Source organism: Clavelina lepadiformis, chromosome 2 (assembly GCF_947623445.1).
Source record: "Clavelina lepadiformis chromosome 2, kaClaLepa1.1, whole genome shotgun sequence".
Classification (NCBI taxonomy): Eukaryota; Metazoa; Chordata; class Ascidiacea; order Aplousobranchia; family Clavelinidae; genus Clavelina; species Clavelina lepadiformis.
The window spans coordinates 4,470,954-4,488,555 of record NC_135241.1 but is presented as its reverse complement, the minus strand read 5'-3'; the positions used below and the strand labels follow the sequence as shown (position 1 = coordinate 4,488,555).

General features: G+C 38.9%; 1 protein-coding gene across 2 annotated transcripts; it reads left to right on the top strand.

Moving 5' to 3' along the window:
- Nucleotides 1-697: 697 nt before the first annotated feature.
- On the top strand, nt 698-17,409 carry LOC143445610 (sal-like protein 1). Of its 2 annotated transcripts, none has more exons than XM_076944833.1 (13): nt 698-1,265; nt 11,506-11,748; nt 11,857-13,428; nt 13,545-13,787; nt 13,928-14,489; nt 14,592-14,727; nt 14,974-15,130; nt 15,228-15,292; nt 15,402-15,506; nt 15,601-15,684; nt 15,854-16,039; nt 16,226-16,370; nt 16,532-17,409. In XM_076944833.1, the coding sequence occupies exons 1-13, from the start codon at nt 770-772 to the stop codon at nt 16,648-16,650; spliced, it is 4,113 nt and encodes a 1,370-aa protein (XP_076800948.1). In that variant the 5' UTR covers nt 698-769; the 3' UTR covers nt 16,651-17,409. The 2 variants fall into 2 exon arrangements, with proteins under 2 accessions (XP_076800948.1, XP_076800949.1); XM_076944834.1 differs by lacking the exon at nt 698-1,265 and adding an exon at nt 4,832-4,990.
- The last annotated feature ends 193 nt before the right edge of the window (nt 17,410-17,602 follow it).

Below are 17,602 nucleotides of genomic sequence, written 5' to 3'. Positions count from 1 at the left end.
CAAGATGCATTCTTCGGTCAATTTATCGAAATCGATTGATGGCAACTTGTATTTTTCGCTCTGAAGGCTACGAAACGCGTCGGTAAACGAGCGACCAAGTGTTCAGCCGGGTGTTGTCTTTTTTTCTTTACAAACCGGAATAAGTTAAAAGGGCGTTTAATATCAGTTCTCCTTGCGACATAAAAATTCGTAACGCGCGGGCTGCTGCACACCCGTCGAAATGACGTCATCTAAAACGGGAAATGGTTTGCGTTTTTAGGGGTTTAACGGCAGTCATATTCAGAGGAAAAAGAAGCGATTGAGCAATTGTAGCAGCTGGATTCCTACTTTTTAATTTTGCAAGTGTTTAAAAGTTACCAGTATAATAAATCAATTTATATCAATCAGAATGTATTGTTCTATCTATCAGACGCGACTCCTCGCAATCGCAAGGCAAAGTTAACAGCATGGCACTTTGATTGAAGCAAAAGCCATACGTACATAATTTTAATCTTCTGACGTGTATGTTTCTTTATTCTGTCAAAGAACGGCGTTGTTTTCGTCATGTGGGCGCAAACAAGCGTCCAGTCTGTACAAACGGCTTTGTTATTGTTTTGGCCACCATCATGTCGCCCGTTTAAGATGGGTGGGTAGGGTGATTTTGCGATGTGTGAATGAATCAAGGTAATAACATATTTTCTGTAATTATTTCAGAATTGAGAGTGATATTTGTTTAACGAAATAGCGTGATATATGGTCGATTTAACGCCGAGACCTGCTTTGTCAAAGAATGTCACGCAGGAAGCAGTCTAACCCGCAACAAGTTCAAGAACCGCTGGGGACAGTTATGAATCAGTCTGCCGCTGTTTTTACTCAGTCTGGCGCTTTAACGATTCCGCATCTACAGGGCTCCATGGGACCGATTTCATTCCCGAATCTTCCGCAAAATGTATTTGGAATCGCAAGTTCTCCTTGTGGTGTTTCCCTGTTAGAAGGAGTCCATGCGGACGATGCAGAAAACGCTTTTGTTGCGTTGGCACATCGACCGCTTCAACAAGTTTCGGCCGACAATCCTACACCAAGCGCAGGCGAAGCGACAATGTGGAGAACGACGTCTACCCCAAGCTCGCCTTCTTTAGATGGCGACCAATCGGCGGAAGAAGTAAACATGAATGGAGCTTCCGCGCACAAGGCAACTCTGGCGAATGGTGAATCGACGATGGAAGGTCAGCAAGAGGACCCAAATCCAGATGAGGAACAGGAAGACAGAAGTCGGAGCGTAGAAGGTTAGTTTATAATTTTAAGAAAGGTTATTCTTTTATGTTAAATTACGCATTTCAGCGATATAGTTTAGCGATTTTTCGTCTAACGATTACGGACGTAAAGACAACACCAAAGGCATGAATAATGTATTTCTAAAAACTAACATTATCTTCATAAGTGCGTCACCATACGATTATACATCAATCATAGCACTACTAAATAGGGAAATTTTACCTTATGGCGAGAGGCTATAATGCATTTTCGTGTTAACCGGAAGGGTCGACATTACAAATTAGAGCCCAGATGGATGGGCGTTACGCCGTTACGTTCATGAATTGATGGACATAACGGTATCTTGTACAGAAATTGACCCCTAATGAATGGGGAAAATGAAGCGAAGGTGAGAAACGATCTATAATTTTCTTTTTTATTTTTCCTCCTGGTCCCTCTGTCTTGTCACAATTAATTTGCCTTTCGTTCCATAATTTTCCTCTCTCCCTCCCCGCTGTCCTTATGAATTATTATTTATAATTCGTTAAATGATTCATGGGATTGTTCCATGTCAAAAACGAATCCCTCGCGTACCGAGCAGAGCAGCTTAGCAAGATGCGGACTCAAGTTTTAATCTTTTTAACCACAGGGTCTTGACTCTTGACTGGTGCATTATGTTGAAAAAAGCGCTCCACGCACCAAAACTTTTTAAGAACGAACCCAAAAGAATTCCATTAAAATGTGTCAATGAAAATGGATCTACTCGATGCTATAATCAAAGCAAGAAAAGCTAAACTTTCGGATAATGTACGAAATAACTGAATCACTAGAACGGCTTTCCATATAGTACAGTTTGCATCTTGACCTTTGAATGTTTTGTCATGGTGCTGGCAACCAGATACAAAAATAAACTGGTAAACAAATGGCCACAAAATTACAGAGAAATAACTTATGATAACAACAGGTTGTGATGCTATAATTTGACCTGGATATTATAAAGATACGGTAAATATGGAGCAGAGTGTAATACTTTTCCTGTCCCACGTACATTATCTCATGGGTTATTTGTTATGATTGTCAAAGGAAATCGTAATTATTATTATTAATAAAAGCAAAACTGCGTCTGCGAGTCGCAGCGTCCTCTATAATTTGAATTGCTTCGCTGATCGTGAAGTGATAACCGGTACGTCATATTCAGCTTTCAATATGGCTCTGCGATGAAAGCTGTAATATCATGCAAATATCGAGCCAGTTTTTATGCCGAGCGAACGCTCTCTCTGGGACGATGTAACTGCTGCACAAATTTTATTTTCACTTTTTTTCTTTCAAGTTCTCACACAACTTCAAAATTCCGATCGCATAATTTATTGTGACGCAGCAGATGTAAAATGTGACGTCATAATGCCATTTATGAACCTTGTCGTTGGATTGTCAAGTCAATTAGGCGAATACGAATTCGACTTTTTACGTTAATGTTGAAGTGCAACAGAAGGCTGCTAAAACTGTTGGGCAATAAAAAAAGGCCCGCGTCAACAAAACGCCAAAATATCATCGTTGTAAATGTGATTTCCTGTAAAAGGACGAAGCAGACTTAACAAAACACAATCAAAGCCCAAATACAAACGCCTGAAAAAAATTTCTCAAAACCTATTTGTGTGAAAGACGGACTTATATCAAACTTCTATAACACGCAATGGACTGTCGTTTGCTTTTTCGTAACGGGACACCTTACCTTCCATTCACCGGTGTAACTTGGGATCCCTGGGAGTTAATCGCTAACTGTATTATAACCTGACTGAGTTGATGTTTCCAAACACAAGTTACCTAATAATTGTTCAACGACTAAACCAACATTCTTGCAAGGATTCTCGGGCATAAAATTTCCCGAAAATCGACTCTTTTCAAAATTTAATCACACGAATCATTTTGGAAGCCGTGACGTATTTTCACCGCTGGTTCCTACCTGAAAGATTTTTATCACTTATACCGCGTTAACCAGATTATATTAAGCAAAATGTATTCGATGGCGTAGATGGGTATCGCTACGCTAGTCTCGTATTAGGATCCTAAAGGTATCGGATTTCTTTGTAGAAAAACACAATGCAAAATTGTACATAATGTTTGTATTACAAGTGAGGGAAAATTTTACCAATCACTCTACCGCGTTAAGTGTGGAAATCTGACCCGGGCAATTCATTAGCAAAATATAACCGTTATCGAATCATTATGTAACTGGACCCTCGACCGTTTAATCAACTAATTGAGCGCGCAATGGTTTCTGGTCAAATGGCGAGACTTTTAGACATATACTTTTGTTCTGGGAAATGGTATACTTTTCAAAAATGCCGCGGCCATCGTCTTGTAATGACCCAATATTGCTGTATGAGCGTGCCTTTACTGAATGACCCTGTACACGTGCGAAGGAAAACTTACGCCAATACGTTTCCTATTACGTCATCAAAGCGGGCATTTCATAAAGCTCAAATGAATATTATTTTCCGTTCCTTGATGCAAATGAAATTTTAATATGGCTGAGAACTTTAGCAACAGTGGAAGTCGCGTCTGCTTGGTTTGGTGGTCTTTGGCTCATTTTGCCCGCTCAGAGTTGCTGCATTTTTATCAGAAACATTTAACAGAATGATGTGAACGACCCATTTTATAACGCAATAAATCTATTTGTTTATGCGATTACAAAGCAATCCAGAGATAGTAAGCTTGCACAAACCTCATCACAAACATAATTTATTGACACAGAGCTTGTGTGCCAAATTCGGGCGGTCATAATTGGGTTTATGTCAAAATTTTTACAGTGTGCTTTTGATCGGACAATGTTCCTTTGCTGCGGTTTTACCGGTTGATGACCGAGTTAAGTTGTTTGCCGATACCTTCGCCTGTAATTTTAAGTACAAAAATATATGTCAAGGAGCTGATAACTTTGCGATAATTAGGTTCAGGGATTCGATATCCAAACTTTTTTCTCGTTCCTTCGTATTTCGTCACGTTTGACATTCACGAGGGCATTCAGCTTTTTTATGTCGTAATAGAGCTGTCTCTGTTATGTCATAAACGATAACGCCAACATTTTAAGAGTCTTACACCAGACAACGTCGTTTCTTGGAACAGGGTAAGAAAAAATACATATAGCTTGAGGAAATGAATGCAATACAGTTTAGAAATTAAAAGTTAATGGTTATGGCTGTAGTGATATGTATCGTGTAGGACTACGTCAACCAGTCATTAATCGAGTCGCAGTTAGGAAATATCGTGTATTCAAAGCTAGATTATGGTGTTTTGCTGCGCTCCCTACCTGTACAAGTATATTGCAGGAGAGAATTAATACAAGCAAATCATAATAAATTCGCTATTAGTAAACGTGTTTTTGTCGTGGAAGCAATCGGATCTCAAAGCTGTTAACAGAGTCACGAAAATGGTAAAAAAGAAGTATTAGGCATCAAAATTTTACATGGTGTGTTACTCAGACAGGTTATGTATTTGCTGCGAGAAAGAAAAAGATTGAAAAGACGAAATTAATTTCTGAATTTAAGTGGTTTTCAGTTTAGATCGATGTGAATTGTTAATTAAATATTACCATGAAATATTTACCTATATTACAGGTCATCGGCGAATGTCATGAGTAATATAATTGCATATTACATTTTAGCATATAATTGTCTATATTGATATCTTTAAAATCTCACGGAAGTGTATAAGAATATTGTTCGGAATATCTTCGAAATTATTAAAAGAATTTTCTGCGGTAAGTTTATCGTGTAAGAATATAAGTGTCGTTCATACGTTAAGTAACGTTAATGATTTTAATTATAACACAATACGGATATTGAAGTTCATACCACAACTTAAAATGCACATTATAAACTAGGTAAATATTGAAGGGGGATTTTGCACGTGTTGTGTTCACAAACTATACATCTTCAAATATAATTTTAGAAATATATCGGAACCGTAGTTCTAATAACAAACAACGGATAGCACATTCGCTAATTTTGATTGTTTACGGCAATTATGTCGATAAAATAAACGTTTATGAGTGATTATGACGACGCCATATATGCAGACGTTTGGTGATTAATGCTATTTGGGAGAAATAAAATTTGCGCAAAAAATGTCTGAACAGGCCAATGAATCATTTTTCTTTTTAAGAAATTACTCCGAGATTTATTATTCAATTAAAATCTTTTAGTAATGATTACAACTAACGCTGGGTGTTCAACATGAAAACAAAACCGTTTTGTTTTGGGTCCTTCACGGTTTATAGCTTAGTCAAACAACCAGAAATTACTTTTTTGTTTATGACGAAACCAGTTACCAACCGTAGTTCAAATATTGTTATGAATACACCCAGCAAGTCAAACGGGTACGTAACTTCTACCCTCGCAAACCAGCTCATTAGACTGGAACGATACAGATTTCATGTTTCGCAGTGTTCGTGGCTGGCAATAATGTTGAAAATTACGACATCTCACTCCAAATCCGGAAATTGTCGTGTGAAAGACAGTTTATAGTTTAAGTGTAGGCTAACTTATAAGTTCTTCTTTGCCGGACAAGTTTCCTACAGGTAAATAATGTGTTTCATATATACTGCACACTGTCTGTGCATCCTAGATCGTTTGGCGGTAACGCTCTTTCGGAATTTTTGCGTAAAGGCAAAATGGGTTAAACGCTACAAAAGTTTGCGGCGGTTGTGGTCGTTGTACAGATGAACAAATACACCTTCACACACCCCCTGTATTTTCGCAATTTTTGCATTTTCGCAATCGTAAGGATTCCGGTGTAATGTAAACGGAACTGAAATACCAAAGTAAACACTAACGCTGTCGGCAAAACAATGCGTGATTTTAGCTGTGGTATTAATTGTATTTAGAGGACATTTAAGACTCATATACATTGCGCTTTCAACGCAACAAGTATGAATATCCCAGGAGCAGACATGCCCGAAAATCAACTTTAATGGCCATTATCAAAGCAGCCGATCGGCAACGCTTCAATAACTACGCCTTGTTTTAACAGATTGTCAGTCTAAACCAATCCATGCGTATCCGGTCCAACACAACTAACCATTCATAGGCTTTAATATACCAAAGGGAGTTATGTATAATTACGACACCGATTAGGGTAATGCCATTATCTTGTTTCTTTTTCACAATGGCTCGACTTCTCCGCTTTTCGTTGCTGCCTTTTGCCAGCATCGATACGTGTGAAGATTAGCCTTCATGTTTGCAGAAGGTTTGCGATAATGCGCGATTGTGGAATCAGACAAATCCTAATCGAAAATCCACAAGACGCCATGGATTTTTGACGCGATTTTAAAGTGCAAGTGGCGCTCGGTTAAAATTTTCCGACATGCGCGCGCGCTCTAATTGAATGTTTCTCGCGCGCACTTTTAATTTAGTCGCCTTATGCAACATTTGTTACGCGTTTATCTCAAAACTGTTACCGGCAAAAATCGAATGGCATAACAGCTTGTTCCTAAATTGGCAATCGATCAAGCGATATTTAAGGCCGCTGGTTTTTGTCACGATAGGGCCTTACCTTGGAGTTAAAAGATTGCTAAGAAAAAAATGAAACAGATTGCGTGAATAATATATTTCTTGTCACATTCTTGGCTTTAGTTTTAACTCTGAGATATCGCACCTTATCTCAGCCGACGTCATAAACAACGGTATTGTGACGTTGTGCAGACCCGGATCGCTATGAGGCGCTATATTTCGATGATGCTTATGACAAAACAAGAGGCCTATCTGTTCCATTAAAGGCGATGGGTGGCCTAAGCAAGATTAAATGCGTTGTTGATAATTAGGTCCAAGTTGATATTTAGCCGATGAAAGACGAGAAAAATACGCGGTGTTTAGGACAAAAAAATTCGTTACTAAAATATCAGATGTACGTATTTGAATTTGAATTGTCTGCAAATCATCAAACGATGATAAGCTTGTAAAGCAGAAACGTTACTTTCATCAAAAATTATTATCTTAAAATGACGTAAGCCACCAAGCAACCTTATGAGGTACGCGTAACGTTTTCCGGTTCTTCAGTGTGAAAATCTCTTTTCGTGGTTATGCCTTACGCAGCATCCAATTCATGTTACCTGTTTTGGGGTATCTTGTAAAAGGAAACTTAATTCTATTAATCGTCTTTTATGTTTGCGCAAATAATCGTCCTTCGTCGAGTTCTCACGTCACGTTAGTGAAAAAATCGATTTTCTTTTGAAGAAATAGTGTTTGTTCAGAGAGTGGCGATAATGTTTGGCTTCCGTCTGTTATAAATCCTTGAACGAGAGAGGAAAAAGTTGTTAAATACTTTAACAAATTTCTGCTAATTGGAACTAAAAAGAAAAGCCAGCTGATACATTATTGACTCAATAATTAAGCGTCACAAGTGGTCTTGTTATATTACAATGCACGCCTTTTCCTACTTTATAAAAAAGTATGCTTATGGCCGCGCAAGATAAAAGGCGCGTTAATTTCGTCAAGTATTTACAGATCTTTTTGTGTTCTCTTCAACCAGTTCCTTATTATCACCGTGAGATATTCATCACATTAAAAGCCGGTACCGAGTGCCGCTCACACAAACAACCCTTTAAGATAATTGCATAAAAGTAGAAATGATAAGAGATATTCGCAACATTTACCTCTAAAAAATCATCCAACATTCGACACAGAAAACGAAAATTATAGATAGGGCTTAAGAATTTACACTTATCAAAGTTATCAGTTCGAAAACAGATTTCCAAAATCATTACAACTGGTGCGAATCGGTGTCAAAATAACTGATAACTTGTATCAATCGGTGTCAGGATAACAGACACCCTTGAAGGTTCTTTTTCAGTTATAAGTTGGATATATTGTATTTTTCTCGAAGGCACTCACATAACACTTGTTTAAATACTCCATAACGAAGTTAGCCAACCGTTCTAATACATGACGACAAATTATGCGCTAATTATTGAAATCTATAAGTAGCTTTCACCAGGCCAATTCAGCTGAATAAATACGGTGCGCCAGTACTTCGATACATACTTGTTTGAAAGCCATAACTTTAAATGTTTCGTACAACCAGTCGAAGACGCTTATGAAGGACTCTTGTACTTATTCGTGTCATTCCTACGCGCTTGACATTTGCGCACTTCCACTCAATTTCGTTTCGTTCGAATTCTACGAAACTGCTTTACGTCACCGTCACATATACGATCCCTTCAATGATTTGAAAAACGAAAAAAACAATTAAAGGTCCAACAAACTGACGTCACAGCAGCAAACAATGCACGTGCAAATGTTGAAATTTTACATTGTCATTTAAACTTAAATATAGATAAAGTGCAGCCAACACGTCATAATGTTTTTTAATATTTTTCAGGATGCCCAGAAAATTGTTTGTTTACTGAATCAGCAAGTTGAATAGGCGTGTAATTTCTGGCAAGGGCGTATATTTAATTGTGCATTTCAATACCGCGTGTTTTACGCAGCATGTAATTCGTATTGGCTGTCATACCAATCTGTCAGTCGCTTGAGTGTTGCTTAAAGTTAAGTGGGCTAAATCTCGAGAATCATAATAAGCCAATCTTCTTATCAAGTTTTGGCTGAGGGATGAGATTCGAACAAAAATCTTTTCCGTCTTGTGTGGCGCGTCACGCATCGTTGTTAACAATCTACCGGTTATGATCCAGTAATGGGCATTTTTCACTATTTATTCTTGTTATTACGATCATGTGCTTAAGCTGTGCATGATTTTCAAAGGAGATTCCATTTATCTGCCTCAGCTCTTCTTATTCTGTCAAAACACGGTTTCTTTTATGCCTTCTATTTTCAACGAGAAAATTGTTGTTTTTCGAAAGGTCTATAGGCTGCATACCGGGACATTTGGTCGGGCGCAAAAGTCAAATGACACAGTGAGATATTACGTAATAATATACTGTGAAACACCTGAACTGTCACATAACAATAGGTAGAGTGATGTTTAGCAAGCATGAGATATAATGTGAGGGAATGTTACGGATCATTACGTATGATTGAAATAACCACATCTATTTGACAAAAAAAGCGCTTAAGTCGAACCATAGGACGCGTATTAATTTACATGTGAACTTCACCACCTCTTTGCAGGCATCTAAAATAGCAGGTTTTTGAATGCCGTACTGTTTTTATCAAAGATATTGTGTAGAAATTCCTTAACTCATTGTTTGTTGTCTGCAATTTGCGGGGTAAAGAATACCTGTAATTGTTCTGAGAAATTTTACATGGTAACTTTGCATTACGTCAGACAATTGACCAAAAATCTGTTCCTTGGGGTGCAAAAATTTAAAAGATTATGCAAATTTTCCAAAATCCTTCCTTAACATATTGTTTCCAGGTGATGACTATGACGTACGTTTTGTATTAGTTATTGGTCTTCTAGTTTTTCACAGCAAATAGTATCGCTTAATTATAACTTATAAGTGATGAATTAAGTTGGGGTGGTAATGGAGACCAAATAATTTTTGGCAAAACTGATAAAACAGACGATAATCAAGATTGAGGTCTGCAGCGTACAAAAATTCAAGTCCCAGGCCAACCTTAAAACATTCGAAAACTTGTAAATTTTACCACGCATTCGCAACTAATCTGACTCTGCACTTTGATCTTTGTAAACGTGGTCGTTAACAGAATCGGCAATGCCAACAAAAGCTTTTTGCTCCGAAGACTTTGGGCGTGTTAAAAATGCGTGTTAAGTTTAATCCAATTAAGATAGACCATCTTCATAACGACTGCTAACTTGTGCATATATGTCTCTGCCTTATCAGCTGTCACCGGGAATATTATGTTACTCGGTCGAGCAAAGCGATTAGTTAGTCACTTCATGGGAGATTGGACCCACTCGCGTATAATGAATGACGAACTGACCCATGCTTTATGATGGATTGCCAACGAATTCGCCGTCCATGCGCTACATAACCGCAATCGGGGATTGCTTTTATCCCAGCGTCCCCACTGGCTAGGGTTAGAATGCTTTTGTTTCGTAGGTTTCCTTCTAAGGGGCAAGCGCAGAGCTTCCACCATAAACGTCATAATAAAACTACTGTTTACACCACAATCATACGACAAATCGACGCCGTTCGCAATATCCTGCCCCAAGTGATATTTCATACAACTATCTACTTTCTTTGACAACAAACAGATGCCAAAAAAACACGTCATTTTTTCAGACCTATGTAGATCACGTGCTTGTTATGTATAGTGTTACGGTTCACTAACTTTATGAATTTAATTACCTCTTTTAATAAAATAACCCAACTCAAATGGAAACTCGAAACCAATGTCGCGTGCACGCTCCACCCTTACATTCCAAGTTGACATCTAACATTGCATACTTGGCACAGCAGCACAATTCGGTGACAAGACTTTGTTTAATATCATCATAATTAAACGACATGGGTTTGAGCAATGTGAGATAACAGGTCAAATGATATGCGAAGCTGAACTACCCAGGGATTTTCTGGGAAAACAGACAACTAATTTAGCACGCGCTGTAATAAAAGTAAAAAGAGTAATGATAATCCTGTTAACTTAGAATGATATTATGTGCGTCAGCGGCAAACTTTTTATCTCAATATGGCGTATTAATGTCTACCAAAATGGCGATTATAGCGCACACAGCAGATTATGGATTTAGGTATTAACCAATATGCTCTATAAGTTCATGCGGTATTTGAATGAAGAAGGGGAAACCGCACGGGAAATGGACACTATGCTCTGTTTTGGATAAACATGTATTCGACGTCTGAAGGCCGATATAAAAATTTCATGTGATCTTAATGAAATGTGTCATGTTCCGTTTTGTAACACCACAACAATACATAGATATGTCAGGTAGCGCGGCACATTTTGTTTATATGTTTTGCGATACGCAAAAAATTTATATGTACAACATCCACGGCATATCGTTCATCTCAGTAAAACTCCTCTGGTTCCATACAAGTGTATGAACTCGTAAGATACTTCACCTTTTCCTCGGTTTATTTTTTTAAGTGAGGCATAACGAAAATTTAAGTGGCCAATTTTAATATTATAACTCATAACAAATGTGCGTTCATAGCTAAACATGACTGGCGCTGCAAGTCAGCCATACAAAAATAACTCCAACAGAGACTTAGTGCCATGAAATATACAAAACAAAAATGAAACGCGCTGATGGCGTTAGGGTGGCACTAATTTAGTTCCTCTCTTGAAATGTATTGGCGGCATGGCGCATTTACATAAAGTAATTTGCCTATTATAGGTGACAGCGACGACTGTCATACAGCAAACGGAAGCGATTTCCCACCTTACAATCTGTCAGCGCACGACGGCGTCAACGGCGAAATGGAAAGTCAAGCGAAAAAGGGCAGTTTAGAAGCAGTTATATCTTCACCCGATGACGATGCAGTTGCTGTAAATAAAACAATGAAGGACGAAGAAACGCGAACAGACATCTCAAGAAATTCAAACGAGAATGACAATTTGAAGGATAATCTCGATTCCGGTAGGCTGATTAGACTGTTGCAAATATACGTTCAACGATTGATATTTTGGTTAAAAGAGTTGCTTTACCTTTGCTGTGTTCTACTAAATTTACTTTATTATATTTTAGAAATGAACGAACCAATAAATAGCGTACCGTGCAAACCTACCTTGGATAAAGTACTTGGCGAAGCGATGGAAGAAGAAAAAGAAAACCTCCATGCAGAACAAATGGTTAATTTCATCGCAAAAACAAGGAAATCACTCAAGTACGAAGAACAAATGAAAGAGTATAGAAACGACAGCAAGGAACTGGAGGAAATAAAGGAACAAGTCCGGATGTTGCAGCAGCAACATATGTACCAAGTGCAAATGCTCAACTACTTGCATTTTCAACTCTCTGTCATGGTTTCGAATCCGCAATCGCCGAGAAACCAAAGCGGAAGTTTTCATCCCTCAGCAATCAACGGACTCCACCTGCAAAATATGCCTCAAATCCTCGCAGCAGCCGCATCAATGACCGGTCAAAATGCACCCGGTACTTTGCCACCCAATGGGCTTTTCCCTTCCGCCATTAACCCGACAAACATTCTGGAACCTGCCGATTTAAAGAACGACGACTCCAGGGAAAGGCAGGGAGACTTGTCAGGCCGAGATATGATGCGAAACAGTTCCGACAAACCAAACTCCGCCGAGTCATACAATCCTCTGTCTTCACTGGCCCTGCTTCAACAAGCTTCAAGCAACGCACCACCGATGAATGGAGTGAATGATTCTTACATGAAGCCAAACGGTGGTCAAGTTTCTGAATCAGCCTCAGATAACGGTTTTATGAAGCATTCTTGTCGTTTCTGTCAAAAAGTATTCGGCAGTGACAGTGCGCTGCAGATTCATCTTCGTTCGCACACCGGCGAACGACCATTTAAATGCAACATTTGCGCCAATAGATTTTCAACCAAAGGAAACCTAAAAGTCCATTTTGTTCGTCACCAAGACAAATACCCGCACATCGAGATGAACGCAAATCCGGTTCCAGAGTACCTTGACAACGTTCCTACGAGTTCCGGTATTCCATATGGTATGTCAGTTGTTCCCGATTATCTTGATGGCAAAAGTAGTGATGAAAACAGCACAACACCAACGACGGACAAGCCACATGTTGAATTACCAGCACCATTTCAAGCTATAGACTCTGTCGACAGCATTACACATCGGCGTTCTGAAAAATTTCTACCCGGGCTGGATGAAGTCGCTTTCCGCAATGCAATAGCAAATGAGTTGATGGTTAAAGAAGGCAGCCAATCACCGATAAGCAACCAGGCAACTGATCTTTATGAAGATGAGGCAAAAAATGCAGCCTCTCAAATGCCTTCTAATTCCCCAAATCGCTCCATCGGAGAGGAAGACACAGACCAAGCAAATTCGCTTTCACCAAGCGCTCATTCCTCTGCATTGCCAGATGACAACTCATCACGAAAACCAAGTAGTGAAATATCTAATCCAATTACCACCGCTTTATTGCCTTATGGTGACGGGTTAAACTTGGCAAGGCCCGGAATGCCATCGTCAGAAACATCGAAACTTCAACAACTGGTAGAGCAAATTGATAAAGGCAAGGCACTAGAGAAAAATGAGTGTCATATTTGCCACCGTGTGCTGAGTTGTCAAAGCGCATTGAAACTGCACTATCGGACCCACACAGGTAAGAAATTTGTTGGCTAAAAAAACAAAAGTTAAATCTTTTCATACTAAAGTGTTGCTAACTGCAAGCTGGGCATGCCGTTTCTACATTTGATTATAAAATTCGTTTGCTTTCAGGTGAAAGACCTTACAAATGCGATTTATGTTCGCGAGCCTTTACTACTCGCGGAAACTTGCGAACTCATTATAGCAGCGTGCATCGGCAACAGCTAAGAAATTCACCACCACATGGCGGTATTTCCGGTCGAACAGCTGCTCTTCAGTGTCCCTTATGCGGAAGTCGATTCATGGATCAACAGTCAATGCAACAGCACATGCAAATGCATCTTTTCATGCACAGCCAACACCAGCAGCAACAAGGTTCACATAGTAATTGTATCGAGAAATAGTGTTAGAAATAATCTTCAACGTATCAGACACTTAACTTTTTCAAAGTTTATGTAGTTTGTCAATACACGTTGTATGCAAATCATAGCAATCAACTTCTTATTGCTTTTTAGTAACGCAAATGATGAGTGGTAACGGACCTTCAGTAGACTACAGAATGTTGGGAATGGCTGGCAGCGTTTTCCCTGGTCGCATGCCAGGCTTCGACAGCAACCAATATGGGAATGATATGAACGTAGATGCTGATCAGCAGTCCACGGAGAACGATGATGTGTTCGAAGAAAATCTGCCAAAACAAAATAACACCCTGGAAAATGATGCAGAAGACTATGCATCTCGCAATGAGAACCGTGATACATCGAGCACTAAGCGCGAAGACTTTAGGTCTTCACCATCAATGACGGAAGAACAAAACCTAAACGGTGATCATGACTGTGATGAGAAGAGTTCCGCGCCCGTACCCAGAAACCATGGCAGTTTAAGCAATCCAGAGGGAAATGATGATGACAGAACGGCTTTGGACCTTACTCATACGGAAAACGTTCCTAAACCGGAAGATGGCATATCTGCCGAATCAAAAGATAGCGTGGAGGAGATGCAAGACATAAATTCACAGTCATCATTGAACACTGTTGCAAGTTCTTTAAATGCTCTTGCCCATCTAGCTTCTCACAAGTGAGTGACATGAACAATTTCTCCAATAGCTTATAAATATATAGCGTTGACTAAAAATGCATGGTAGTCTTAGATTTCACATATAAATCCTCTGTTCTACAGCGCCATCATGAGGCCCACAAATATGCCCGTTATGAATCTTCCAGTATCCCTCAGCAGTGAGGAAGCTCGCACTCGAAAAATGACAACGGCGTGTGAAATATGTAGCAAGCCATTTACCTGTCAAAGCGCGCTTGAGGTAATGTCTTGGTAACAGATGCAATAAATAATGCATAAATGTTGATGTAGTGCTTAAATGACCAATATTTTGAAGCATTACATGACAAAAAGGTCAACGTTATGAATTATGGTTTCGTTTCGCAATATAATAGTAGTTTAAAACAGCAAAACTGGATGTTTTTAAAAATGCACTTCTTTGAATATTTGTATGACCCATGTATAGTCTCCGGTGAAAAAGTATATTCAGACAAAAGTATATATCCAGATACATTTAAGAAGCCACACAAAAGAACGTCCTTTCTTATGTCGTGTTTGCGAGAGAGGCTTCACCACGAAGGGCAACTTGAAGCAACACCTACTCACTCACAACATCACAGACGTGGAAGATGAAATGTTAGAGCCTGTTTCTAGTCCACTAACAGGTCGGTGGTTGGTTCATCGTGTTTGCAAAAGCGATGAAAATTATACAGCTCTACGACGTTGTTATAACTCTTTAAAACAACGATACTTTTATTATAGCCAATTCCAACAGCCCATCAAATTCGCCGTCTTTTCATAATGGAACTCCAACCAGTGCCGCAAAAGTAAGTGATGTCAGAAAGACCACGACGTCTGAAATTAGGCTCATTTCCTTATGGTTGACATGATAAAGAATATAATACTGATAACAATAACATCTCCTTTACTCTGTAGCGCCCCCTTGAGGCATCACAATCGGCACCTGCAGCAAAGCGAAATTATCCACGCCATTGGTGCCACATATGCCAAAAGCAATTCTCATCTGCAAGCTCATTACAAGTAAATTAGTTATTGTCATTCTACAACGCCAATATGTATGGCAACCTACACTTCAGGTTAGGGCTTCTTTCTCAAAAATAAATCTAATTTGCAGATTCATAACCGAACACACACTGGAGAAAAACCTTTTGCTTGTAGCGTTTGCGGCCGAGCGTTTACAACAAAAGGCAACTTAAAGGTTAGGCAATTCGTTGCCCATACTTCATGCACCATTACACATGTTTGTATAGGCGTATATAGCAGCTTTATTAATGAAATTGCAAGTTGAAAAAAAATATATTTTAAAATAGTGAAAACCTGCTTGCGGAAATGGTTTAATTTGTTTAATAAACTTACGTTTATTTTAGGTTCACATGGGTACACACGTTTGGGGAGCGGGAGGATCACGACGTGGACGTCGAATTTCAATGGACAACCCCCTCATATCGCCCTGGATGCAAAATACGTCAAGTAGCAATGCGGTGAACCCTGCGCTTAGATCAAGGGTGCCTCCACAACTTCCTAGTCTTCCTGATTCAGCCGCATTGTATCAAGTAAGAGCAATATCAATTTGCAGTCCAGCAGCACAACAACCAATAGGCAATGATTTAGTATCAACTTAACTACTGAAATACATCACTTTGAAATTTTAATTAAAGTAAGAAAAGACGTAAATGTCTGTAAATGAAAACGATGGGATAGATTTTAATAGGAAAATAAACGGTACCTTTGACAAACAGCAATATGCGGCGCTAGCTTCCAGCCTTGTTGGTGCTAAAGCGGCAACTGACGTTCGTCTTCAAGGAAATGCCATGTTTAACTTTAGTAACGCAGCGGCCGCGAGATTACTTTTGCCGACCAACCACGTCGCAACATCTAGTGCAGGTAAACAGAGTTACTTTCCTTATAAATGTTTCGGTGCAATTACACAAGTCTGTTTTATTTGTACAATTACAGAATTTATTGCTAAACTCCTCCCTGCAATGACTATTTTAAATCGCATTGCTATATAAGATTCTAACCACAGCATTTACCGTTCGTTGCAGCTTCTTCTGTTGGCCAACCACTCAATCCTGCTTTAAAAGATAGCAGCAAAACAATGGCTGCAGCTGCGCAAGAATGGATTTGGAAAGCTTATCAAAGAACGCAGGAACAAGTGAATTAAGCATGTACGGATATTGCGCGCATGCAAAGATGTGTCAGGAAAAATTCAAAATTTTAGGCCTACTGATGAATGGCTTTCAAGAAGCGTGGTCACGTGGTCAAAAATAGATCTATAACGCTTCCGCAGTCAGTTATACTACTCGTAGTGGCACAATTAGCGATTGTTCATCAATCACCCATTTTTCTTCAATAAATCACCTTTTATTTTGACTTCACGTTCGGTTAATACAGTGTAATACTGTATATATACCACAACACATTACGTGTAACGCGTTTTTCTTCCATGACTTTCATTTGTAGCAATATTTTATGTTTTATGTAGTAAATTATAGCTGCAACGTAGTTAGTGGTTAGCAAGTATGTCTTATATAGTGCATTTTATCCAAAAAATCGTTTGTGAGTGCACTACGCACGTCCACAACTGCTGCTTTGTTTTATGTTTTCCGCAAGCATTGTCGTACAAAGTACGAAATTAAAATATAAGTAAAGTAGTAAGTAAGTAAAAAATTATCTGGTTTTATTCTTAACAAAAGTCACATACTATACGCTAAATTAATCTAAAACTTGTTTGACTTATCAATTATGATATGTGATGTGTGATAAGCAGTAAAACTTGCCTTAAGCCGGTTACATATTGTTAATAACTATTTCTAGCTGATTTATCCTAGTTTAGTTCAATGTGGTTTTTGCATTATACCAGGCTTTGTGTGTGTAATGCGATATTTTGTGTTTACATGACGATTAGAAAGTTACTACTATATTTTTTGGTGTCTTGTTGGTACAAATTTAATTGACAACGATGCCAGACAGTCCATGCAGAGCAAGCAGATACTAATTTGAAATTGCCACTATAAGTCGATCTGAAACGACAGAATGGAGCTCAATTGACTACTATTAGCTGAGCCGTGTTACAGGAATGGATTGTAGCCGAAATACCTCAACCTGATGAGAGA

Coding starts and splice junctions, on each gene's coding strand:
- LOC143445610 (XM_076944833.1), top strand. CDS start 770: ATGTCACGCAGGAAGCAGTCTAACCCGCAACAAGTTCAAGAACCGCTG. Junction 14,728..14,973: donor CCTGTCAAAGCGCGCTTGAG/GTAATGTCTTGG, acceptor GTATATATCCAG/ATACATTTAAGAAGCCACAC. Junction 16,040..16,225: donor ATTCAGCCGCATTGTATCAA/GTAAGAGCAATA, acceptor TTTGACAAACAG/CAATATGCGGCGCTAGCTTC.